This window comes from Notamacropus eugenii, chromosome 1 (genome assembly GCF_028372415.1).
Source record: "Notamacropus eugenii isolate mMacEug1 chromosome 1, mMacEug1.pri_v2, whole genome shotgun sequence".
Classification (NCBI taxonomy): Eukaryota; Metazoa; Chordata; class Mammalia; order Diprotodontia; family Macropodidae; genus Notamacropus; species Notamacropus eugenii.
In genome coordinates, this window is record NC_092872.1 from 475,016,524 (window position 1) to 475,043,102 (window position 26,579).

Here is a 26,579-nt window from a genome sequence, read left to right on the forward strand (position 1 = left end):
CTGGATGTAGGATCTTGGATATATCGTTTCCTTTCCTCAGGCCTCAGTTTCTTCATATGTAAAATAAAAAGGCTAGACTAGACAAGGTGAACTTTACAATCCAGCTCTGCCCTCCCGTGTTCTAAGCTCCTTTCCAGCTCCAACGTTCTTCCACGGTCTAAGGCCCCTTCTGATTTTGACATTCTGAGCTCTCAAGATCTCTTCCAGCTCTGACTCTCTATGTTCTATAAATCGAATCAGAAACCACCGGGATGAAGTCCATCTTCGACTCCTACGCAAACGCAATGAATGGAGCGTCCACGAAGAGCCCAGGAACAGGAAAGGAAAGAAATTATTCAGTCTATGAGAAGGAAGGTGCACGTGGTTGGAATTCACTCTCTCGACAGCAGGGAATGTTTATTTAAAGAGCCAATGGGCTGGGAGGGGTAAGCAGTGGGCAGGCATCGATCCGCGGTTTCACCTTCGGCTCACTCCTCCGATGTGCGGGAGCTGAGTTGAAAGCTCTCTTCCCCGGGTGTTACTTGGCAACATCCTGATCAGTCTGTGGCAAGAGGGGCGCTCTATTTTCCTTCCTTTCTCCTCCCACCAAGCTGGGGGGTGAGCAGGGAGAGAGGGAGAAGAGGGGGAGAGAGGCAGACTCCAGTGACGGGGATTACCGAGGTTGGAGGTAGCTGGGGAGCCCGGGATTCGCGGGAGTCGCTGCGCCAGAGGCCCGGGGCGGCACCTGGAAGCTGCGGGAGAGAAGAAGGCGGACGTGGTCCGAGCCGCGCTCGTCGCCTCCCTGACAGCCTCTGCGCCCGCAGTGCTGGTACCATGGGCTCCTGGCCCCCCGCGTGGCTGCTCTGCCTGGCCGTGCTCGGACACCTGGTATCTCTGATGGCAGGTGAGTGGGGCAGCTCCCGGAGGATGGGAGCCGCAGATCCCTTTCCCAGCCCTCTTTCCCTGGAGGCCGCGCTTCCCCGCGGGTCCTTTACTCATTACAGCCTAGGAGGAAGATCCGAGCCTCATCTGACCCAAGGTCCTGGCCCTCTCCCACAACGTCAATAACTTTGTTGGTGCTAGACTATTTATTAATGAGGTGGTAGTCGGGGTGATGGGGGATAGGTAGCTCAGCATCCCTCACCCCTCTGCTCTTCTCGGAAATAGCCTCCTTTAGGATGAGAGGCATTTGACAGAGAAGCTGCTACTTTAAGAGAGGGAACAAGGAGATGTGCTACTGCCCTAATTCCTAAAATATGTATTAGGTAGCAACCAAGAGAGGCCTAGCTCTGCTTAGAATGGAGGCTTCGTTAGGATGAGTCCTTTGCAAATGTGACACTCATAGAATGACAGACCTAAGATACCTTAGAGATCATCTGGTCCAACCCTCTCATTTTACAGAGGAAGAAACTGAGGCTGTGAGGAAAGGGGAAGGGAGCCACCAATGACACAGATAAGAAAGGCAGTGGCACAGCTCACTAGAACTCAGGTCTCCCAATTCGAATACTAGGGACCTTTCCATCACTACCACGCAGGCTATCTCTCAAAGCTAAATGAGAGAGACTAAGGGTGGGGGGAGGGTAGAGGAAGGACAATGACATGCTTATTGTATTAGATTGGGAGTTCAGGGTGGTCCATCCTAGTTGTCTGAATACTCTGGGGGCAAGTAGTTCTGAAGAGGTGAGAAGGGGAATGGTTTCTGCATTCCAAGGTAGCTTAGGGAGGAGGGAAGAGGGAGAAGGGGTGGCCCTTTGGTGGGGCTAGCGTCAATGGGGGGAGGGGGTTGTTATAAAATAGCATAATTCACTGGATAGTCCAGAGAGGTTAATTGGGTTACTGTGTAACCACTCCTGCTTAAATTAAGCTTTCCTGAAACCTGTGCAAGGCTGAATAATTCTTTGGATTTGGTGCTTTGGAACAAGACAGCTCCTGGTCTTTGATATGGTGGCTATCCCATCCTTAGGCCTTTTCATCAAGAAATAAGCAGAGCCAGGAATCTTCCAAATGGGCAGGCCTACCCCCTAAGCCAGCCTCGGACCTTTGACGATGTGATTGCCTTCATTATTCACACATCCTTGCCTCCCTAGGGGAGCATTTTAGCAAATGAGTTTCCTCAGACCAGGAGGTTATAGTCCTAGAATAGTAGAAAGCACCCTGGATTTGGAGACAAAGAACCTGGGTTCAAATACTAGCTTTACTACCTACTGTCTTTGTGACCTTGGGCAGGTGATTTCTCCACTCTGGGCCCAAGATTTTTCCATTCTTAAAGTCCCTTCCAGCTCTAAATCTTAGAAGCTATAATTAAAAGATCTTGATTGCAGTGAACAAAAGACTTCCAAGAGAACAGGATCTCTTCCCTTACTTGTATAGTGCCATTAATTCCAAGACTTTAGTCCTTAAAACCAGCATCTCTCCTAAGCAGGCGGAGGAGAGTGGCTCCAGGCTTAAAAAGTGAAAGCTACTGCAACAAACACAGTCTAGCACAGCCGTCTCCAGAAAACACAACATTTCAGGTGTTTCCTTTCAAGGAAGGGGTAGAGATGGAAGGAAATAAAAACCTAAAGGGAATCATAGGTCTACTCTGCTTGGAGTCTGGGTTTATTTTTTTTTGCTTTTTTAATATTTATATTTTTAAGGAGGGAAGAAGTTGATATTCTTCTCAGCTAAGAAGATTTATTTCATAGAGAAGTCAAGGTTTTCCTTCCTGCTTGTAGAATGAGTGCTACTTTGGCCCTACTTTAAAAAAAAAAAAAAAAGATGGTATCAGAATCTTTCAGACCACACTGGGGCTTTTTTTTCTTATTTTCTAGGGATGGGAGGGCAGTGTCTGTGTATGAGGGAGTGGGTAGAGATGGAAGAGACCCAAAAAACTCAGACTGGGAGTAAGGAAAGGGCAATTCTAATTCTGGATCAATCCTCCATGGAGAAAATATAATGTGGAAAAAGGATGGGATTGGAAGTCAGGAGACCTGGGCTCTAATCATAGGCTCATAAATTCAATACTGGAAAGGATACTAGAGGCCATCTAGTTGAACTCCCTCATTTTACAGCTGATAGAAAAGAAGGCCCAGACAGTTGACCTGTGGTTACATAGTTAATAAGTTTCAGAGGTAGGATTGGAAAGCATGACTCAGCTGCTCATTCCTTATTCCACCTGGTACAAATCACTGGCCTTCTATGGCCCTCAGCTTCCCTATCTCTGAAATGGGAATAAATTATCAAATTTAAGTGGAGGTGCCATGAAAAACTGTAAAGCTATTGAAATGAGAAGGATTTTTATTGTTGTAGACAAGGGTAAGAGACTGTCAATCCTATGTGGCAGAAGATATATGCTCTTTCTCCTAGGTTTCAAAGTAGGGAGTCTGTCCTTTCAGCCATTTTCTGAGGAGGGGCCTGAGTCCCTAGGGGCTCTTTCTAGTCCCCTGTAAAAGATGAGGATTTCCCTAGCCAGGTCTAAGGCTAAGGGTAACTGGATGGAGAATGAAGCAGTCTCTGGGCATCATCCAGGACTGGTGAGGCTGCATTGAAACTCACATCCTCGGGGTATTCTACACTGACCTCAGAAATCCCCAGCATGAAGCCAATTCTTTATATTCCAACCTGGGTCTCATAATCCAGCTTGATAACTTGTTCAGAGGATACCAGGGAGAGGTGATGTTTTCATGTGGTTAAAGGCAAGTAAGTAGGAAGGAGTCAGGATCAATACACTCTGCTGCTAACAAAGTCAGTGACCTTGGGTGAGTCATTTGACATCTCTGGACCTCAGTTCTTCTCCTCTGTAAAATGAGGACCATAGATGAGGTGCTACAAAGGACTATAGAGGGACTCTAATAGTCCAACCCCTACTCTTCCCCAATTATACAGGAAATTAAAGATCAGAGAGGCAAAGTCACAATCAAGCCAGGATCTGAATCCAGGTCCCCTGAATCCAAATCCTAGCATTTTTCACTCTTGCTAGAAAGTCCTTATAGTGTTTATGGCATTTGTTCTGTGAATATTCTCTGGGGTAGCTAAGGAAGCGCCATAGGGTTGGAAAGGCCTCTGAGAGAGCGCTGAAACCATAGAGGCCTGGGAATGAGAAAGATGATCAGGTGTGGAGGAGGGGGCTGGGTTGGAGGCGGTCTTCCACTCTGGGCCCTGGACCTGTCATGTCTTGCTTATGCAAGTGAGAGTCTGTCAGTTCCCTGAAATGGTTGCTTTTCCTTCTCTATGGTAGAGCAAGAGGCTCAACTGCATTATATAACAAATCTGCAGAAACAAGTCCAGAGAAGGGGTTCTTTTTTTTCCCAAGCACTGACGCATTCACTCCCACTCACTCCCCTGGAAAGGAAGGAAAAAAAGTCTTAGTTTCTTCTTTCTCTTTTTTGTAATCTCTTCTTGTCTGTTCCAAAAAAGGGGGGAGATCACAATGGAGTGATGGGTAGAATGTTGGTGGACTGCGAATGCCGAAGAGGGGGGCAGTTCAGAGACCTAGGTGGACTGGAGGTGAGTGGTCCAAGGTTCCCCTGGAGCCGTAACACTCCCTAAGGTCTCAGGGAACATGAACTACTAAAGTTGAGATGAACCTTAAGGGAGACATCTAATCCACTCCTCTCCATTTTACAGATGGGGAAAATGAGGCCCAGAGATGTTAAAGGATGAATTAGTGGCAAATATTCTTTCTTACCACAGGAAGCTCATAGAACATAGTGATCTTTGCAGCCCCCTATGCCAGTTAGTGTCTGATTCAGGCTCCTCACCTTCCCCTACCCAACCCCCCATGAAAGAATAATTATGGAAAGAGGGAAGAATGGAAGGAAGGAAAGAAGGAAGGAAGGAAAGGAGGAAGAAGGGAGGGAAAGAGAGAAGGAAAGAGGAAAAAGGGAGGGAAGGAGAGAGAGAAAGGAAAAGCATATATTAAATGTCTACTATGTGCCAGGCTCTGTTCTGAGTGCTTTAAAAATTATCTCATTTGCTCTTCACCACAACCTTAGGAGATAGGTACTGTTGTTACTCTAATTTTACAGCTGAGGAAACCGAGGCAGACAGAGGTTAATGATTTACCCAGGGTCATACAGCTATTAAGTGTTTGCCTTCTGATCCAACCCAGGCCTGCTGGAAGCTTTTAAGAAAAGGTTAAGGCATCAGGATGGCCGGGATGGGAACATATTCTCAAAGGATACCACCGGTTATGAATCTGTTGCCATGTGCAGAGGCAGAGATAATGCTTTGGGTACCCAGGAATCAGAGGATTATAGAGTTAAAAGGGCCCTTAGAGGTCATAAGTCCAATCCTCTCATTTTACAGACGAAGAACTGAAGACCAAAGAGGTCAAATGATTTGCACATAATCTTATAGCTAGTTGGTATCTGTGGCAAGTTTTGAATCCAGATCTCCTGAACTCCAGGTCCAGCACTCTATCAATTGACTCATTAGAAGGACTATGGGAAATTCTTTTTCCCATGGACCTCTTTGTTATCACTAGACAGAACAATTAAGAGCACCAGCTTAACCTTCTATAAATATCTTATTTAATAGGCTATTTGTTCCCACAGTATTCCGATCACAACTTGTCCCTGTCCCAAAACTGTACTATGCTCGGCTGTCTCTTTGTTTTCCCAATTCAGTGTAAAAAATTATGAAAAGAATCATTTTTCCTCAGCATGTGGAGGAATTTCTGCATAGTACCAAGACTCTGAGTCTGTAATAAACCATTTTATTTCCCTTTAGTTACTAAAATTAAAATGTCTTAGCCAGATCCAAATCTACACAGTCTTTCCACAAGGGAGTGTGAAGTCAGTGGTCTCAATTCAACCTTCCTTTCTCATCTACTTCCATGATTTCTACACCTGTTTGTTACTTGGTGCCTACTTGGGTAGGGTCAATAGGTGTGGGGATGCCATAGATCCTAGAGGCCAAATTCCACGTTTCTAAAACTGGAAGCACTGAGTTTGGCTTGTCCTGAGAAGTAGCAAATAGACACCAGGACAAGCCCTGCATTTGTAGGTGGTCCAGGGGAGCCAAATAGACCCTGGTGTCCTCCTTAATCCCAGAGGACAGAATAAGGAACAATAAATGGAGTTGTGGAGAGAGAGATTTTGTTTTCCCTCGCAACAATTAGAACCATCCCAAGGTGAAATGACCCGCCTCAATAGGTAGTGAATTTCCTATCAGTGGAGCTATTTAAGCAGAGGCTAGATACTCACTTAAGGTTGTTTTAGAGGGGAATTCCTACTCAGGTTATGGTTGTACCAGGAGTACTGGTTGTACTCAATGCTATATGGGGTCCCTATTAACTCTAAAATTTTATGATAGCTACAGGACCTTCCGACCAGACTGACATTCAAGTCCATCCATAATATGGCTCAACCCGACTGGCCCAGTCTTAAATCAAACATTCCTCTGTGCACATCTGATTACTTAACCATAATAACTTACTTGATATTTCTAGAATTGGTTCATCCCTTTCCTACTGATGTACCTTTGTGCCACTCCGAAGCCTCTCCTTTGTTCCTCACCCTTAGCACTTTGTACCTCTTCTTTGGCCCTCAACCACACCCTATTAGCTTCTTGAGTACAGAGTCTATGACTTCCTTCTCTCTGAAAGGTAGTGTGTTATGGTGGACAGAGTGCTGCACTCAGTGTCAGGAAAATAAGAGTTCAAATACCACCTGACACATTTCTCTACTAGCTACATGGCCCTGAACAAATTATTTTACATTTCTTGGCCTCAGTTTTATCTGTGTAAAGCTAGATGTAAAACTAAGGCCTTTTCCAGATCTACAATCAAAGACCCTATGATCTTTGGATGCTCTGTTCCCTTGAGGAGGCCTTTAAGGACTAAAGTAGTGATAGAAAAGTCAGGCACTAGGGTAGATGAATGAGAAGTTCAGGGAAGATATTTATGAATAGGGATAGATTGCGGCACCCTCTGCTCTATAAAAAGCCATGTATTTTGCCTATATAGCTATGTTGGTATATATACATATATGTATATATATATATGTGTGTATATATATATATACATGTATATATGTATATACATACACATACATACATATGTACACATATCCAGCACTAGCTAGACCAATGGCTGTAAAATTTGTGTCCCAATGTATGTTGGAAAAATCCTCTCTGCAAGGTTTTGGGCTGCCATAAAATCCCACTTTGGTCCCTTTCATGATGTAGAAGTGGCCTTCAGTTCTCCAAGGTTATGCAAGAGACTTGTTAAAGCAAAGATCAAATGATGCAAAGCTAGAAATACTAAAAATGAGAATAATGGCATGAACTTAAAATAACTTCAACTTGACCTATTTAAACAAATTGTTCATAATAAAAAGATGGGAAATGGATTTTAAAAAAAGACATCAACAGATTATATCCTTTTCCTAAAGAAATTTAACTGATGGAGACTTTTGGCCAAGAAGTTGGCTGATACTAAGGCATCTTCTCCAGCTCCCAAATATCTACTCCAGCAAAACCTGAAATTCACATCAGATCAAACAATCATCCAATGACAAACTACCATAGTGTCTTCTGTCACCCCAGAACCATAAAAAAAGCCAGCCAGAAGTCTAGCAAAACCATCACCATCTCAGGCTACTAAATTGGCAGTCTCCCCACAGGGAGACCAGGGACATGTGTGGCCAGCAAGGCTCTATATCAAGAGGTAGCATGAGTGGCATCCTGGGAAGTTCCAAAGAGAGTCAGTGACCACTACAGTGTAGCTGAAGCAGTACACAGTCTGGGCTCTCTGAGAGCCCAGACTCCCAATGGCCCTGAGGTCCCTAGCACTCTGACCTGAGATGCCCTAGAAGGTCCTGAAGATCCAGCACTCTGAACTTCAGAGATCCAGATAGGCCTAACTGTAGGAGATGGAAATTGGTGTAGAAACCCCAGTGATCCAGGATGACACCAAGCAGGGCTGATCATCCCCTTATCTTAAAAGACAGCAGAGGGAGAAGCTTGGCCCAGGCACACAGCCCCAGGCCAGGGGAGACACATCTTTTGGTTGTGACCTCTACACGGATTTCTACCCTATCCCCCCTTCCCTTTTTTTTTGTCGGGGGAAGGGTAACTCATGGTGGGACAGAGGGTTAATAATTATGATATTAAAAAAGGCCATTGAAACGTTTTGAAGAAATGGATAGAAGAGAATAGAAGTTCAGAAGGAAGCACAGAACTGCAGGTGATTTTTAAAATATAGAATTTGTCATATACTTAATTTTTTAAAAAGCAAATTATATTAAATGGAGATTCATGATTTCATATATCTTTTTGTGCTCTGCTGTGTATTTGAGAATATTCTTTTTTTTTTTTTTTTGGTGTTTAAGTTCAGAATTTTTAAAAGAGTATAAAAAAGGCTTAACTGAAATATATTAGCTGCCATATACAGCCTAGAACCTGTCTCAGAAGGTAAGCACCCTGATCTCTTTGCCAAGTAAAGAAATATGGCAGCCAAGGTTTAGAAAATCAATTTGTTTGTAAAATCTTATAGAGGATGATAGTGGAAGATTCTGAGCAGAATTGTTTCATAAAATAGTGAGAAGGAATAAGAGGAAAAAAACAAATTTAAAGAAAGCTTGGCAAGAGACTCAAAATTTTCTAAAGGGCATTTAAGGATTAAATTGAAAGGACAACCAACAGAAGAAAAAATGAAAAAAAGAATGAAAAAAAAACCAATTTTATAACTCTTATCACCATCAAACTTGGCCTCTCACATTAGCCCTGAATGTGCTGTGTGGGGAAGTAGAAATGGTAATGGAGATACCTCAGATAGGAAGAAGTTAGATTAGATCAAGTACAGCAAAGGTCTATACAAGAGGTGTTGAGAGATAGATTATCAAAGTATATATGAGGGGAGGGGTTGAAAGTTGAGTTGAAAAAAGAATTGAAAAAATCTTTCATCTAATTATTCCCACACTCCCCAAAGAGGCAATTGAGAGACTATCAGTAAATGTAAGCCCATATTACTATTTTCTCATTTCTATAAATTTATTTATTTTCTTTTTTTGCTATCAAGTTAACATGAACATTTCGATATCAAAAGAGGAACAAAAAAGAATTGCATGCAATTCTATAAAATTTTTATGAAAATAATCCATACACATAGCAAGAGCATCCTTGATGAAGGTATGGAACAGGTAGACTCTGACCAGTGGCATTCTATAGCAGATTGCACCTTTGTAATCCCACAATTGTTTGAAAGATATAGAGAATATAAGATCCCATGGTGCTTATTGTTTATTGGCTATAAATAAGCCTTTGATTCAGGGCAACAAAATGCCTCCATAAATAACTCTTCTCCAAGTTGTCTCCCATCCATTCGTCACAATCATGCAAGAATCCTTGAAATGACATAACTACATATTGTTGTTGTTTTAAGTGATTTCAGTCATGTCTGACTCTTCATGACTTATTTGGGGTTTTCTTGGCAAAGATACTAGAGGGGTTCACCATTTCTTTCTCCAGCTCATTTTATAGGTGAGGAAACTGAGGCAATTAGGGCCACAACAGCTAGTGAGTGACTGAGGCCCACTTTCAATTCAGGTCCTACTGACTCCAGGCCCAGCATTTTATCCACTGTGCCACCTTGCTACGTAAAAAGTATACAACAAATTCTGTACTTGAAAAACTGCATGCCAGTTTGTGCTTCCTTTTGAATTTCCATTTTATATGACACTATGATTACTAATATCAAATTGTTGTTTGTTCTTCATTCTTGAAGAAGACCATGGCATCGGGAAGGTGATGTCATGACTTGCAAGTGCAAAGTCACCACCCTCACTCTCTCCTTTGGAGCCATGCTCTAATATCAAATGAGATATATATAACAAAGAGCACCCCCCCCAAAAAAGGAAAATAAAAACAAGGAGTATATGCCCTCTTTGCTACAGTCTTGGAGAATGTCCGATGACAAGACCAAATCAAAAAGTGATTCCTTTTAAACATTGAGGTCCTTCAGATGCTCCTTTTCATACATGAAATTGTATTTATTGATTATGTCAAGACTCAAAACATTGTAGAGCCTCCTAAGTGAGATCATGATCACTCAAGAGTTCTAAGTATTTACAGAGGAAACAACAAGTGGATGAAAAATGTTCATATTCAACTGGATAGACAAACCACAGAGTTGGCTGATCATCACACTAATCTTAGGTAAACGTTGTAGATGAGTACTAAGTAGATTGATGGGAGCTTGTGGGCAAGAATTACACACAGTAGGCAAGTTTAGATGGGTTATGCTTTGCATTTGGAGCGAGAGTATTCACATCAGTGAGATAACAGATCCATTAAAGTAGAAAATATGGTTGGGTCTACTCTGGGCAATCTCTGGTAGTCAGTTTCAGTTTTTTAAAGAACAGGATGGTAGCTGCTCTCACTTTAAGCTAACTGCCCAGCTTCACGATGGAATTGGTGCCACATACCAAAAAAGAGTAAGGTAACGCGTATCTGTCTCACCTTAGCTCCACCTTGGCTCTGAAAAATTAAGCTATTTCCATAACTGATCCCAGAAAATTGGCTGTATAGACTGACTCAAAATGGCTACAGTAGTTAGGGTCTGTGTGTTTTAAATACTGTGGCAATTGAAAATTTCTGAGACAGTTTCAATTTTATTAACTATAGTTAGCAAGTAGTCAATAAAATGGGCTCTTGGTGATCAAAGAGCATTCAATATTTATAAATAATAAAGTCTTTAGAAAATGGAGCACACATGAGGATGGAAATCAACTCTGGTTAACAAGTAATAAGAAAATGAACATTATAATGAGAGCTGGTCATATTCTAATGAGGGTCTTGGGGATGTGACTCTGATCACCCAGTCTTGGTCAAAGACACTTATCTAAACCCATATTACCCTGTCTAGACAAAGGGGGAATCCACTTTTATCCAGACCTGAGTAAAACACAAGGGACCAAAATCCATCAAATCACCTAAACTAAATTTATTTACCATTGACCAAATCTGAGTTTTCTAGTTTTGTCAGTTTCACCCAGGATTTCATCTCTTTATGAGCCCTGCACTTCAAAGGCTGCCTGAATAATCTGCAGGGGCTGATTTCTAAATGAGGAAAAGGAAGGGGGGAAAGACCTTAGTCCTAATTCAATAATTGCCTATTAATGTAAGACAGAAACAATCATTTTTCTTAATACTGGAGCTGATAATCAGTTGGAACCACCTGCACATTTTCCAATCTTGAATAAACAGACCTCAAGTATCTCTGAACAGATCACTTATGAGTAGATCAGCTAATAAGAAACTCAAGGGTTGGTAGAATGACTTTGGTGGCAGGGGCTATAGTATAGCCCTTTATTACATATTATGCTATTATATAATATACATTATTATAATCCTTTTATTAAGGGTATTCTATGAAGTTTTGATTCCATCAAAGGGCCGCACTTGAAGACCTAGAGGGCCACATGTAGACTCTGGGCTGCAGGTTAACTACCCCTGGGCTATACTCATGGATATCCATCAGTTAATCTGACCATCTCAGTCCTTATATTCTCCCTATCACTGGGGAGAGGTCCAGTCTAACCAGCCTACACCAGGCCAGGCATTCCCTTTATTAGGGAGGGTCTAGGCGGAATGATGCAATGGGAAAAAAAATAAGATCTGGAATCAGGACAGAAACTAGGTTTGAATTCCCCCTCTAACACTTCCTGTGACCCAAGCTGAGTAATTTAGCCTCTCTAACCCTTTGTCTCCTAATCTGTATAATGAAAATAATAATATCCGACTCAAATGAGAGAGTAGTTGTAAAATTACTTTATAAACCATGAAGCACTATGCAAATGGTACTCTTATCATTAAGTATTTGAGTTTCAGAGCCTCTCAATTCAATGCGGGGAAAAAGTACACACAGCTTTTGATCTTTGTCCTAGGCTTATGAAAAGAGTCTAGGAATAGGGAAATTCCTGGTCCCTCAGGAGCCCCAGCCCTTGCTTTGGAGTACCCAGGAGTTCCTGGCTCAATCCTGTTCAGCCTGCCCCCATTTTAGCACATTATGTGTGTGTTTCGGAGGGGAGAGAGGGGGTTAGAAGGAGATGTTGTCTCTAGACACACAGTACAAGGGACTTATGGCCACAGTTTGACTTTAAAGAATGTTTGTTTACAGCCTTCACCAGGAAGAAGGTTAACAAGGCTATTATTCCTAGCTCAAGGAATGTGGAGTCCAGAGGGGGTCATTTCAGTCTGCTGGGGAGGTTCCTAGGTTTCCTTTGGAGGGACAGAAGCTATCTCTCCTCCATCTTGTTCATAGTCAGCTACCCAGCAGAGGCAGAAGCCTGGGGGACACTGAGTCACTCTGAGGTCTACAAAGTAGTCCAGTCCCAGCAGGGGAGGGGGAATTAATGAGTATTTAAAGTCCTATTTACTTTCACATCCTGATTCCGAAGGAAGGAAGTAGGGGGAAGGAAGAAGTTTCCTCAATGACTCAGGGACATTTGCTTCAGCCTCCAAGATTATTCTCCCTCCGCATCCTCCATTGATGCTATAACTCCCTCCAGGAGACCCTCAGATGGGGGAAAGGAGTGTTTCCACTATTGAAGGTAGTCCAGGGCACCGTGTGCCATTCAGAGCATTAGATCACCTGTGGAAATGTGATGTTGACCTGGGCATGTCAAGTTGAGATATCCTGAGTCTATTCTCTCCTCTCTGCTAAATTTGGATATAGAGGTGATGGAGACTATGGTGGAGAGAAGAGAGAAGGGGACTGAAGTCTGTGTTTGTGCTTGTGTATGTGCAAATGTATACATTTCTGTGACTACTTGTTAGAGATAGTAGAGAGGGGATTCTTGTTAACTCATGGGCTAGATTAGATGAGGCAGCCTCTGAGGGCCCTTCCATCTCTGAGGTTACATGTATGTTTTTGTACATGTGTCATATCAAGGATTCTGGCATGACCTAGCATGGCGTAATAGATGGAGAATCAGGAAATCCTGGGTTCAAGTCTCACTTCTGCCACACACTGACTGTGTGACCCAGTAGAAGTAAGTCACTTAATCTGTGCTGTAGACGCGGACACCATCAGATGCAGAAAAAGAACTTCCTCATTCAGGAATTCCCTCTGCCAGTTCAATAGCATCCTATTCCTATCCCATATGAACTATGTAAGTCATGTAGTTGGGGGTGAGAGGGAATGGATGGATAGGCTGACTGATCAAATGAATATCTGAGTTGCAGAAGTATGTCTTACAAGCTTGTCCCAGTAAATTCAACTATAGAAGAATGGGTTAAAAAGACTTAAAAAGAAGGCAGCCTGATGCAGGTATTGAGAGAAGCAGAAAGATCATTTGGGCTGGGGTAGACTGGAAAGTATTCATGACAAAGATGATATGTGACCTAGGCCTTATGGATAGGGTTTGAATAAGTGGTATTAGAAGTAGGCCAAGGACAGCAGGAAGCAGGACCTAGAAACTACGGATCACAGTAGCACTGGAAGTCTGGGACTAGGGCAGTGACCTGGGATGATGGTCCATAACTGTGCTGCAAATCAAACCTAGGAGGAAGTCAGGAACGCAGGTAGCAGGGCCCAGCCAAGGAAAAATCTAGCAATCAAGCAACATGCATGCAACTACTATGTTTCATGCAGAGTGTTAAAAACAAAAATTCAAAACCAAATATAAAACGGTCCCCTCAAGGAGCTCACATACTGTCAGGAGAGACGGCACGTACGTATGTAAGTATATGCAAAATAAATACAAGGCCATTTGAGGAGGGGAAGGATTAGGAGCTAGGGAGATGATGAAGGGCCTTCTGTAGAAGGTGATACTTAAACTGAAGTTAGGACTTAGGGACTCAGGTGATAATATTGGAAAAGAAAAGAGTCAGGTGGCACAATGGGCCTAGGAACCGCAAGACCTGAGTGTGACCCTGAACAAGTCACTTAAATTTTTATCTTCCTCAGTTTCCTTATCCTTTATCCTTGGGGATAAAAACAGCACCTACCCCTCAGGGTTGTTGTGAGGATCAAATAAGATAATATGTTTAAAGTTCTTAGTGCAACCTCTGACACAGAGTAGGTACTTTTAAAATGCAAAGAAACATCAGAATATATGCAATGAATCTTCTGCACAGTAGGACTCAGACAGTAAGAATGAAGTTCAAATGAATGGAGGTCTCTAGGTGATGCCGTTTGGGGTTTTGGGAACCCTGAAATGTAAGGGTTCAGGGGGAGTCTGCCTGGAAAAAATTTGACTACTCAAGTCTTTGTTCAATCATAGTAGTGAGATTTTATTATAACGCTCACATGATGAGCAGATTCCTAATGAGTCTACAATTTGGTAGGGAAAAGACTAATACTTAAATACAAGAAAAGACAGTGAGAAGGTCTTAATGGGATTAAGGAGTAGCCTGGGTGGGTCAGGTGCAGACAGTGGAAGGAGTTAAGTGGTCAGAGAGCAGCAGTGAAAGGGCAGTTAAAAGGATTATTGAGTATATGGGTCAACCAGATGCCTCAGGTGAAACACCATTGTGAGAAAGTTCAGGAGATGGGTTGCTTTCAGAGACATGGTCTTTTCCTTCTAGGGGTCCAGGCCCCTTTCCCCATCATAGGTACCTTGCCAAAGGCAGTTTAAGTCAAGCATAGGACCTCATCTCCCAGTGTGGGAAGGCATGAGCAGGCAGGGGCAGGTGAATAAGCTGGCTTACCTGGCTGGAATGGAGAAAGAGTAATCAGGGAAATCAAGAGATCGGGGAAATTCCAGGTAGGCGGAGAGGAGGAGGGTGGGGGGGGTAAGGAGGAAAGTGAAAAGGCTTAATCAGCAGAGGCTGAACAGGGCTATAAAATAAGAAAGGATTTTGAATATCTGGCTAACCTTTGGACTCTGGACAACTGTGATTAATGACCTTAACCAAAAAGGGAGTGGGGAAGGGATTGAAAGGATCTAAAAACAGGACATCTAGTCCAATTATATAAAGAATGAGAAGCTTCTACAAGTAAAATGACTTGCCCGGTGTCATATAGGTAGTAAGTAGCTGAACCTGGTTTTCAGCTAGAATCTCCTAACTGTTGGTTCATTCTTCATTCTTCATTCTTGAAGAGGACAATGACATCAGGAAGGTGATGTCTTACTTTCACATGAATTGGATTTAACTGAGGCAGAGCCGGGCAAAGTCATGAAGCTCACTCTCTCCTCTACAGTCATCAAAGTCCAGCGGCAAGACAAAGGTCAAGATGACTGGTGATGGCCCGGATTCAGTGGGTGGCCTTGGCCTTTTAAAATTAAGGTCTTTCCCAGGCCTCAGTTTGTCTGAGACCTAGCTGTTTAATGACTTAGGGCTGGATAAGAGTTGAGATAAAGGATGCTTCAATTTACCATCACAAAGATATCAGTTTAGGAAGGAAAGACCCTCAGAGTTTGGGGGCAGAACAGAAAACAATTGTTATTTATACTGATCTACACCATTCAAATCTAAACCATGGATCACAGAGGCTTGGACTGGGGCTATTATCGACCATTCAGTGAAAGCCTGTGTGATTTGGGTTGAAAGGCTCAGTCAAGTAGCTCCATTTAAAAGACAGTGGCCTTTTAAAAACCTGTCTTTCAGAGCTATGTTTCAAGAAATCCAAAATGAAAACTTTCACGGGACAAAAAAGGAAATAACTAGCAGAGGGGACAGAAGCCTGGGTCTGAAATCCGGGAAAGTGGGTTTGAATCCTGACACGTGTGACTTTGAGTTGCAAGCCTCTCTGGGCCTGTTTTCTCATTTAGTCTCTCAGGTACCAAGCCCAGTGCTGCGGTCAGTTGCAGGGGGGGGCGCGAAGGGGAGGAGGGATAGGGTGGAGGGAGGTGAGCTGGGGAATGTATTGGAATTCTGAAGAAGAAAAACCAGATAGAAGTCTGAGTTTTACCTGATTCTGGTTACTTTCATTGCCCTAGGACAACATTTTAGCATGAATAAATGTACCCATGAGTGCCCCCCATTGAGCAGAAACCTTCCCCAAATACCAAGGCAATTCTTGAAGAGGTACGATTTGACATCGCCATCCTGCCGGATACAAGCAATCCTGTAAGTACCTCTTATAGCCCTGCCTCCCTCAGCATCTCTGACCTTTCCCTTCCCTCCTACTGAGGTAAAAATCGAGCACCTGAATTGGGGGAGTTCCAAGAACCTCCTAAGCACCAGCTGATTAACCTTTGGAGGTGTCCCTGGCACCTCTTTTTCCAGCATGCTTTTCTGGTTGAGCCTCATTCCCAAACTTCCTGATAACTAACTCCCAAGGCAGCCCAAGGCATTGTGGGCGAAGCCAGAAGTCATCCCTCTATGGTAAAAATGGTATTAGATGTGGAGTCAGAGGACCTGGGTTCAAATCCTAACTCTTCAGCCTCTACTATCTATGTGAATCTGGACAAATCACTTGTCCTTTGTGGACTCATCTTAAAATAAAAGAGCTAGTCTAGATAACTTTGATAGGTTTCTGCATGGAGCTATAGGCTGCATGTCTAGGGCGTGTGCATGTCATGAAGAAGATTTGGCTAAAGTCAGAAGTGGCCAACATAGCCTCTGGCTATTTATTGGTCTCAGTGTTGGTATCAGCCACATCTGACCAGATGCTAACTCTCCTAAGTTTCAACTCTGCCACAGAATTAATGGAGCAAGGCTAAGTCTTAGGGATCCAAGCCATTTATTTGGCTCTATACAAGACTCCTGGGAGCTAGTAGCCAAGTGGTACGGTCCTCATACACCAAGAAGCTAGACTTTCTCTCCCATCTACTCCCTCATGCTTTTTTTTATTTTTTTAAAACTTTTTATTTTTCTGTTAGCAAGCATTTATTTTGTCTCCTTCCTACTCCCATTCCTCCCAATTTGAGAAAAGAAAATCCTTGCAACAAATATTCATAATCAAACAAAACACACACATACATACACACACATATACATACATACATACATACATACATAGATATAGATATATAAAATCTTCACCTTGAATCCATCATCTCTCTATAAATAAATGTCCCACCTTGTTTTTACTGGAGGAAACTTCTGTAAGGCCTGGGAAAAGGAAAGGAATCATAAGCTTCTTTTCACTGCCATTATCTCTGACCTCAAAGGTATTGAGGGGAAGTTAGATGAACTACATAAAGGTGTGTGTTGAGATTTCTACTGACGTTTGAAGACATCTTTGTGTGTCTACCTCCACCTCCACAACACTGCTTCCTCCTGCTGCCATCAAATTTCCCAAAATCATTTTTATTTTTATTTTTTTGAAGCAATGGGGTCAAGTAACTTGTCAGGGTCACACAGCTAGTAAATATCTGAGGTCATACATAAACTTAGTTCCTCCTGATTCCACAGCCAATACTCTATCCTCTGTGCCAACTAGCTGTCCCCTGAAAAGCACTCTTAAGAAGGAGTACATGTACTAGCAGAACCTGGCTAGAAAAAGACAGAATGAGTAAAAGAGTGTTTACTAAGAGCTTACTATGTGCAAAGCTCCTCACTAAGTGCTATGGATACAAATAGCAAAGAAGACAGTCTTCTCCTGGAGCTCACGTTCTAATAGAGGAAAATGACTCTTAGAGGAGGCTTCACTGCCAGAGTCTATAGGCTTGAGTCACAGGGCCTTGAGTTATTTCCAGCTCATCCCTGGTTAACTACAGTGCAAACTACCAAACCTCCTGGGACCAAACCTTTAGCTTCTCCTCTCCTCCACTCTTTTTTTCTTTTTAACATCTCAAGTAAGTATTTAATTGTTTGGAAGAAAATGTTTTATTGTTGATGCCTCATCTAAAGTGACAAGGATTGTTTTTTCTGGGCCCAAAGCCAGACACAACATGAGACTGAGGTTCATAAAGCAAATATAAGCTAGGGATAGGGACTAGATTTAATTGAGATGGAGAACTCCTAGGAAAGGAAACTACTTCCTCTACCAGTTCAAGTCAGCACCATCACTGCAACACATAGTTTTGTTTTATTTTTTTTAATTATTTTTTATTTATTTCTTTAGCTATTTCCCAATTACATGGGAAAAACATGTTTAACAATCATTTTTAAAAATTTTGAGTTCCAAATTCTCTCCTTCCCTCCCCCCAACCCCCTCCTTAAGAAGACAAGTAATTTTATTTCGATTATACATGTGAGTCATGCAAAACATATTTCCATATTAGCCATGTGCAAGATATAGTTTTAGAGTAAGGCTTCTTAATATTTGGGGGAGTTGTGGCCCCATTTGGCAGTGTGGTGAAGCCTATGGGCTCCTCATAATCATGCTTTTAAATAACGTAGAATTATAAAGGAAGCCAATTATGTTGAAATTGTTATCAAAATTTTTTTAAGTTCATAGACCCTCTTGGTTAAGAATATAAGACTTATGTCTCTCTTAAACCAAATGCAAGTTTTAAAAAAACAGTATGAAGTATTGGGATTCTTGGGACCATTGTTTTATTATAACTACATTTTTGTTAAAAATGAATACCTTATTAAGTCTCCCATGGCCACTCCAGGGGTTTGGAGATAGAAGAAAATGATACTTAGGCTTCTCTAAGTAGTAAGTAGCTGTCTTTATGAATTGAGTGCCTATACTGCCCTCTGAGGAACAAAGGCACATTGTGATTCTGGGCCTGAGGCCCAAGATGAGGTCCAAGCCCAGCCACCATCCCCCTGGGAGAAGAAAGTGGGGCTCACCTTCCTCCCCCTTTGTCAGGGGCCAGAGTAGACTTTCCCATCTTTGACAGCTAAATCATTTTTCTTGGGGCTGGCCCTGGTCATAGCCCCATATACGTACCCACACACATACACACAGATTCACTCCTATTCTGGGCATATTAGTGTCAACAAGTGACATAGTGTCATGAGACTTTTGTGAAAACCAGGTTTATTACAAGAGACATGAACATAACGTAGAACCCAAAGGGTTCCCAGTCTTTACAAATGTAAACATTTTCATAATAATAAGACAGAAAGGAGGTGATACCAGGAAGTGTATGGTGCAGCAAAGGTGGGGAAAAAAGACAAGACCACTCCCCACGAGGAGGAGCAAAGTGGTGGCAAAAGATTTGGTCTTTTCCCTTGGGAACTGCTAGACTATGAAGAGATGAAGGTCTGCTTATCTTTAAAGGAACCCAGCTGCACAAGCATTATCCCAGCCTGGCACAGGCTAGAACTGGCGCCTGCCTTGCCTCCCAAGTACACAAAGGGAGTACAGCTTGGGGTACAAAAACAAAATCTGTCAGCTCAGAGGGAGCTTCATCCTTGACACATTCAGGGCCTCCTGCATGCTCTATGTCCAGTGTTTCTGCCAGGGAATACTCAGCTTTTTATTTGCAGTAATATTACCAGAAGTCAACTTTTTTTTTTTAATCCTTAAGAGGAGTCTTTAAAAAAGAAAAATCGGGAAATATGTCCTGAGCAGGAGGAAACTAAAAGTACTGAGATGTTTTTTAACCCCTGGGAAGAAAAGAGAAGGGTGGCATTATGGGGGCATAGATCACAGTAGTAGTAATATCAGCTGAGTTTTATATGATGCTTCATTTTCTCATTTGAAAGGACAGTGGAAAGAGTATTTGCTGGCTCTGGATTCGGGGGAACCAAGTTCAAATACCACCTATCATAGAAACTACCTGATTGACCTTGGGCAAATCACTTAATCTCCCTGTGCCTTCATTTCCTCATCTGAAAAATGAGGGCATATCTCAAAAAGAAATCAATTCTGCTGGCTGCATGTAGACTTAGAAAACCACAAATTAATATTATCAATATTGTATGGTATTTTTTATTTATTTTATTAAACATTTGTGAAGTACATTTTAATCTTGTCCAGGCAGCACTGTGGCATTTTGTAGTAAGTTTGACACCTGTGTTAGATGACCTCAGAGGTCTCATCCAGCTCTAGATATAAGATTTGTGGCCTGAGTTCCAATCTCACCTTCGTTTCTTATTGCCAATGTGACCTGGACTAAATCCCTTACCCTTAACCTCTCTAGACTTTGATTTTATCAGTTGTAAAACAAAGAGGTTGGTCTACAAAGTCCTCTGAGGTCCCTTCCAGTTCTAAATTCTCCCTTGATCATCCTAACAGTCTTATGAGATAAAAGATGCAGCTATTACTATCTTGATTTTATAGACGGGAGAACCAAGGCTCAGTGCAGAAAGTAGCTAGGTGGCACCATGGAGCACAGAATGCCAGGAGTCAGGAAGACCTGAGCTCAGATCTAGCCTCAGACACTTACTAGTTGTGTGACCCTGGGCAAGTAAGTCACTTAAACGACTCTGTCTGACTCAGTTTCCTCAACTGTAAAATACGGTTAATAGTAGCACCTACCTCATGGTAAGTTCTTTATAATGCTTGTTCCTTCCCCTTCAGAGAAGGTCTGTGATCACACATCTGAGGTAGGATGCAAACCCTAATCTTTCCTAACTCAAAGCCAGCACTCATTCCACTGTACCACACAGTTTCTCAGTGTAACTGACATGAAGGGGAGAGAGAGAGACATACAACACAGACAGAAATAGACACAGAGAGAGACACATACACACAGAGAAAGAGACAGAGGTAGAGAGATGCAGAAAGAAACAAAAATAGAGATACAGAAAGAGACAGCAACACACACACAGTCTCCACATATAGAAAGACTTTCCATAAGAAGGCTATGTGTATAATGCCTTTTGTAGAGTTTGGGGAAATGGCAGCTAACTCTTTTTTTAGAATTGAGTATGGTCTTGCCTGGAAGCTGTGGGAAAGTGTCATGGAACCCCTTCCACAAGGATTAGTATTCGCAGTGAACTAGTTACTACCCCAATAAGAACAGTAGCTGCCATCTTCATTTTTTTTTTTTCAGACATGAGAAGGTAAGGGAAACAAGTACTCAACCGAGAATCCTGGACTTCAGTATGTCTAGAGAACCCTTCCCCTGAAGGCCTTTCTCTTGAACCTTTAAGCCACCATGTTGGCTTCCCCATACAATCTCTCTGCATATATTCTGACCTCCCTATGTGCATATGATGCAACGGAGCCCCTGTGAGGCCACCAGACCTCTTGAGATGGGTTTAGGCAATGGGGATAGGCTCTACTGAGTCATCTATACACTTTCCTTTGGGACTTCTTATGACTAAGAACCTGTACTTGTGATTATGGCTGGAAGGGAGTTAAAGGGGCCATCTGGGCACATGAGCCAAAACTAATTGCCCCTCCGTAAGGTCAAAGCCTTGACTTCGTAAGCATCATGTTCCAGTTATCTGAGTGACTTGAACCTCAGCAGGTTAGAATAATAACATAAATAATAAAAATTCCTTGCTTTAAGATTTCCAAGTATTTTCCTCACAATAACCCTGCAAGATAAATTCAGCTATTAACCCCATTTTTCATATGGGAAAACAGGTTCAGAAAGGGGAAGTGATTTGCCCAGGGTCACACAGCCAGCAAGTACTTTTTTTCTTTGACAAGACATGTGATTTCATTAATATAAGAAAGTCCTACTGAGGCAACTTCTTGAACCAATGCAAATCAGCAATTTTTCTGCAATTAGTCTTAGAGAGTTTGTTGGAAACCTGCAGTTAAGTGACATAGCCATTTTATGTCAAAGGTAGGAATTGAACCAAGATTGGCCTTCTCTCCACTCTACCATGACAGCTCTCCTTAATAAGCGTTAGAATCGGGAGATGAACCCAGATCTCCTAACACCAAGTCTAGCACTCTCTCTTTATGCCATGCTGCATAATTTACAATGACTGTGAGATTCACAGATACCTGTGTTCAGAACTAGGGGTCTTCCTCCAAATGCTGATGTCCTGGGAGTTGATATTGTCTGTTTCCCTCTCTTTCAGGTTCACTACTATAAAAAACAGAATCATATGTGCTGATCCAAATGAAAAATGGGTCCAAGACGCAATACAGTTTCTGAATAATGCTTCTGCTGCTGCTGCCGCTGCTGCTACTGCTCAAAAACAAACTCAAGGAAAGGATAATATCGGCACATTTGAAAAACTTACAGGAGAGAATGGGATTCCAACCACCCAGGTCCATGGTGGAGGGAACAATGTTCCAGCTACTATCCTGGTTCCAGAAGCCACCAGGGCCCCTGTACCAACAACCATCAGTCCTAGCCCAAGCCCAACTCCTACTTTCCCAGGGGATGAAGTGGCCTTGGAAACCTCCCCAGGGCTGCCAGCCAACATAGCTAGTTCATCAGTGTCATTCCCTGACCCTCTTCTGGTGGGATCCACCTCATCCATGGTGGGGAGAAATAGTCCAGATCCTCTGCTGGCCTCCCAGGGGACTGAGACTTTCAATATGGAGGCTGTATCTGCAACGATGACTCCAACTCTTGAGAATTCTGATTCAGGCTCCTTGGCTAAGGGGAAGATGTCTGAGGAGACTCCTGCTATTTCTCACCCCAGGGAAGAGGGTTCGGGAAGGCCGAAGGACCATTCGGAAAATCCCATTATTAGTGAGGAGATGAGCACTATTTTCATGCTCACAAATCCCTTCTCCAATTTGGCTATAGACAATGCAGAGCACCACTCCCCTGCCTCTAACTCAGAAAGTCGAGGTTCAGAGTTGGTTGGGAGAACCAACCTACCTTCCAAGGTTGAAATGCTTCCCCATGCCACAGCTGATCCCCAAAGGCTAGAAGTTGCTATCACAGCCATCCCAGACTCTCCACAAGCAGCCACCCGAAGGCAAGCTTTTGGCCTCCTGGCTTTCCTGGGCTTCCTCTTTTGTTTAGGGGTGGCCATGTTTGCCTATCAGAGCCTCCAGAGCTGCCCTCGTAGGATGGCAGGAGAAGTGGTCGAGGGTCTCCGTTATATACCCAGGAGCTGTGGGAGTAACTCTTATGTCCTAGTCCCTGTGTGAACCTGAGTCCCTGTGAGAGCCTCTACTGTCTGTGTCCAGACACCAATCTTTGACTGAGTCAGCCACCCCATTGCTTCTCTGGTCCTTGTTGGCAGTGCCAATGGCCCTGTGCCAAACCTGAGGCAAGAGCCTGGGCTACCCTGGAAACCACCAAAGGGAATTAGGGTGGGGGACACTCCCAGTTCCATTATAGGAGGCATAGGCATGTCCCTGCCCTGGAAGGTGCCCCAAAGCTGGAAAATCCCTCATGTGCCGCTGGTCGGTCAGAGGTTCCCCTTGTACCAGGTTCTCTCCTCTGATGAAAAACTACTTATTGAATGCCTCCCTCCCCGTCCCGATCCACCTCTCTACCACATACGGGTCTAGCTCTGGGCCCTTGGGTTGGCTGATTTGCTCTCAGATTTTATCATTTCTCTGTTCTCCCTTGGCTACCTGTGCCCCATGTCGCCCACCCCACCTCCCTGGCTAGCTGAGGTGCTATTTGACTCAGTCACCTGTATGGAAACCAAATGCCCTAGCCGGGTTCTCATTTCTTTGCATGAGGCAAATGTGGCATTTCCTGAGGGATCGCCCCACTCAAAGCCAGTGGGACATAATCAGAAAGGAAAGAAGATTTTTGTTGTCGTCTGTGGGGGGTTTTGTTTGTTGTTGTTGATTTGATTTGATTTGCTTCTCTGAGGAATTTGGTCTGTTATTGAAATCCCTGCTAGCCCTAGGGGCTGGCTCTTCTCCCTACTGAAAGAGGAATGTGGTTGTGATTCTGGGAAATGGAATAGAGGTGAACAGATGCTTCAGCAACCCATGTCCTTGATCCTTACTTTGAAAAGGTCTCCATATATTTTAGAAATAGCCCAGTGATCAGAATATAGGACACCCACTTCCCTGGCTTATTCAGTGGCTCCCAGAAGCCTTCCCCCTTATCCTCACACCCCAGCATTTGCAGTCTCCTTCCTTCCCTGGTCTCTGAAGTCAATGATTGGGGAGAGTAGAGAAACTTACAGTTTTGGCATTTACCACTTGGTCACCAGCTGGGGTATCATGTCCTTGGGAAAGAGAAAGAAGTGAAGGACCAACTTTCAGTGCTACTAGATGAGGATAGGTATACCTTTCGTGGATGCTGCCTAATTAACCCAGAGAACTATAGGTCTAGCTTAAAGCCACCTTTCATTAGTGGTCAGCTCCAGTTCATTGGTAAAAGATTGCTGACCAATGACCTAATGAAAGTGATGGTACTAGGGTGTCAAGGATCAGCATTTTCAATTTGTCTCTTAAGGTCAGTTACTCTACCTAACTCTCCTCCCTGATCATCATTGTGCCCTGAAATCCCTAATCCCTCTTCCAAAACTAGGGTGTCAGAAGAACCAAAAGTATGTGGTTACATAGTTAGATGGGCAAAGGTCTGAACTAACTGGATTTTTGGTTTTTCTTTTTCTTTTTTCTCTGAATGTCCTTTGCCCAGATAGTGAAAGACAGAAAGATGTAGGGGAAGCCATAGGCAGGAGACCAGCTTTCCAAGACAATAACTGAGTGATGTCTAAATTTATAGACGTATGTATATATGTAATATATAATATATACATTTCTTAAGCTGACCCTATCCTGGTCAGTTTGCATCATCTGCAAAGTGGGGAATGGACCCATGGCCCTTTATCATGGCAGTCCCTAGTATTAATTCCGTTGAATCTCTTTGCCTGCAGCTCTTACCCTGTGTTTACCCTCAAAGAAGGCCCTTGATCCTCCCCTACTTGGGCTACCCTCAGGCTGAAAGCAAAGCTCCACTACTTAGAGCACAATTTTATATCAGAAGATGAAATGTTAAGTCTTAAGTCTGATTTAGGGTGGTCCCTGTGGTGTTGGGGCCACTGACCAACCCTAGCTGATCTGCCTGGTCTTAGCCTCATGAAAGAAAGTCTTTCAGTGCAAAGCAAGTAGGGAAGATGGCAGACTTGTTTGACGAAGGAGGTAGAAAAGGAGGTTTAGAAGCCATTTGGAATGAATTGACTACAGATTGTCTGGAAGCAGCTGAACCTTTGGGAGAAGCATGCTGAGACCTAGGAAGTGAGTTTTCCTGCCCTGTAAGGGGGCAAGGAGGAGTTGGGAGTAGTAGGAAGAGATTCTAAGGGCAGCTAATCTCCACCCTAGGGACCATCCACACACAACTACCCCTGACCTATGGACAGTGGATAAAGATGCTGTCCATTCCAGAGGAATGAGGTACTTGACAGGCATCGGCTCCTCTCCTCTCCTCTCCTCATCACTCATTGCCAGTGTCTGTATCATTTTGTATTTTAGTAAGAAAAAGAAGCATTAAAAGTCCTGTGAAACAAATGTTGGCTTTTTTTTTTTAGCAGAAGTCCTAGAGAATAACCTACTCCACTACCTCACCCCCCACTCCCCCCCTCCCCCCCCCCCCCCCCACTACCCCAGCATCTTAGGGAAAGAGGAGCCAGGAGATACTAACATACTGGGTGAAGGAGGAGAACAGATTGCATTGTTACCTTGGCTCTGCTTTTAGTTTGCTATCTGACCTACTGAACATACCTTGTCCTCTTTGAATCTTAGCTTCTGTCTCTGAAAAAAGGGAAGAGGTGATCTCTGAGGTCCTCTTAGCTCTAACAAGCTCTCTCTCTCTCTGGTCTTTCACTTTAAAAAGTTTATTATTGATATATTTTGTTTTTAGATCACTTTTGTTTTCCACTGCCTCCATCTCCCCTCCCCCTTTCAGAGGGTCATTCCTTATAAAACAATAATAATAATAATAATAAAGAAAAAAGGCTAGTTTAGTCAAACTAAGCAACATATTGAAAAAGTCTGACATGTGCAGTGGTCCATCTCCATATTTCCCCACCTCTAAAAAGAAGTTGAGGGAGGTGCCTTCTAATATCTCTTCTTTGAGATTAAGCTTGACTATCATAAATTTGCAATATTCAGTTTTAATTTCTCCCTCAGATTTTTTAAATTGTTAATCATTTTTTTTTTAATTCCTTCCTTGAATGTTGGAGAGAGAGAGGCAAAGCTGAGAGTAGAAACCAGCTCTGGGAAGCAGCTGCCTTGCTTTGCACTACTTTTGCCTATTCTACTTGGTATTTGCCCAGGAGCAATTAACCCCCTGTTCCTGAGGTGCAGCAGCTGCAGGTGAGGTCCCTCCAGTGAATTTAGAGGTCTTAGATGAAATGGGTGCTGTGTAGAAATGCAGGAATTAACAAAGTTTTCTTAACTCACAACTCTTAAGGGGCGTTCATTCCATTTGAAATTTCCTGCCTGACCCTTGGGGCTGTCACTTCCTGGTTTGTGTCTTGTCAACTTCCTTCCCTCCAACACTTGTAGGGACTGTTTGAACAGTAGCTACAACAATAAACATCACATTCCCCACTTCTCTGTACACTCCCAGAAGGTGGAGTCCAGAGAGACTATTCATAAATTCAAGCAGATACAATTAAAGGGAATTTCTAGCTTAGACTAAATTGTACAAGCCATGAGCAAACCCTCCACTTGGTCTTTCCAAAACTGACCAGGCAATGTACTTTTAGAACAGAGCCTCCTTTCCCTCCTCCAACAAACTGGGAGAAAGGTCTCATGCTTTCCCAGATAAATGACACACAGCTGCAGAGTCTCATGAAAAGACCAACCGAGTCATGCAAACCCAACTTGGCAGGATCTAACCCTGGCAGGCGGTACCAGCCGTTAGTGGCCAGAGCAGGGAAGCAGCAGGCCTTCTTAACTCCTTCCAGTCAAAGCTCACTAATTTCAGCTAGATTACAGGAGGCTAGTGTGAATCAAAGAGAAAACTGAATCACAGAACATCTGCAAAGAAAAT

The 26,579-nt window shown here is 43.1% G+C and overlaps 1 protein-coding gene across 1 annotated transcript; it reads left to right on the top strand.

The window, feature by feature from the left end:
* The first annotated feature begins 484 nt into the window (after positions 1 to 484).
* Positions 485 to 25,090, top strand: CX3CL1 (C-X3-C motif chemokine ligand 1). Its single transcript, XM_072632328.1, has 3 exons — positions 485 to 883; positions 15,846 to 15,975; positions 21,733 to 25,090. The coding sequence occupies exons 1-3, from the start codon at positions 814 to 816 to the stop codon at positions 22,760 to 22,762; spliced, it is 1,230 nt and encodes a 409-aa protein (XP_072488429.1). The 5' UTR covers positions 485 to 813; the 3' UTR covers positions 22,763 to 25,090.
* The last annotated feature ends 1,489 nt before the right edge of the window (positions 25,091 to 26,579 follow it).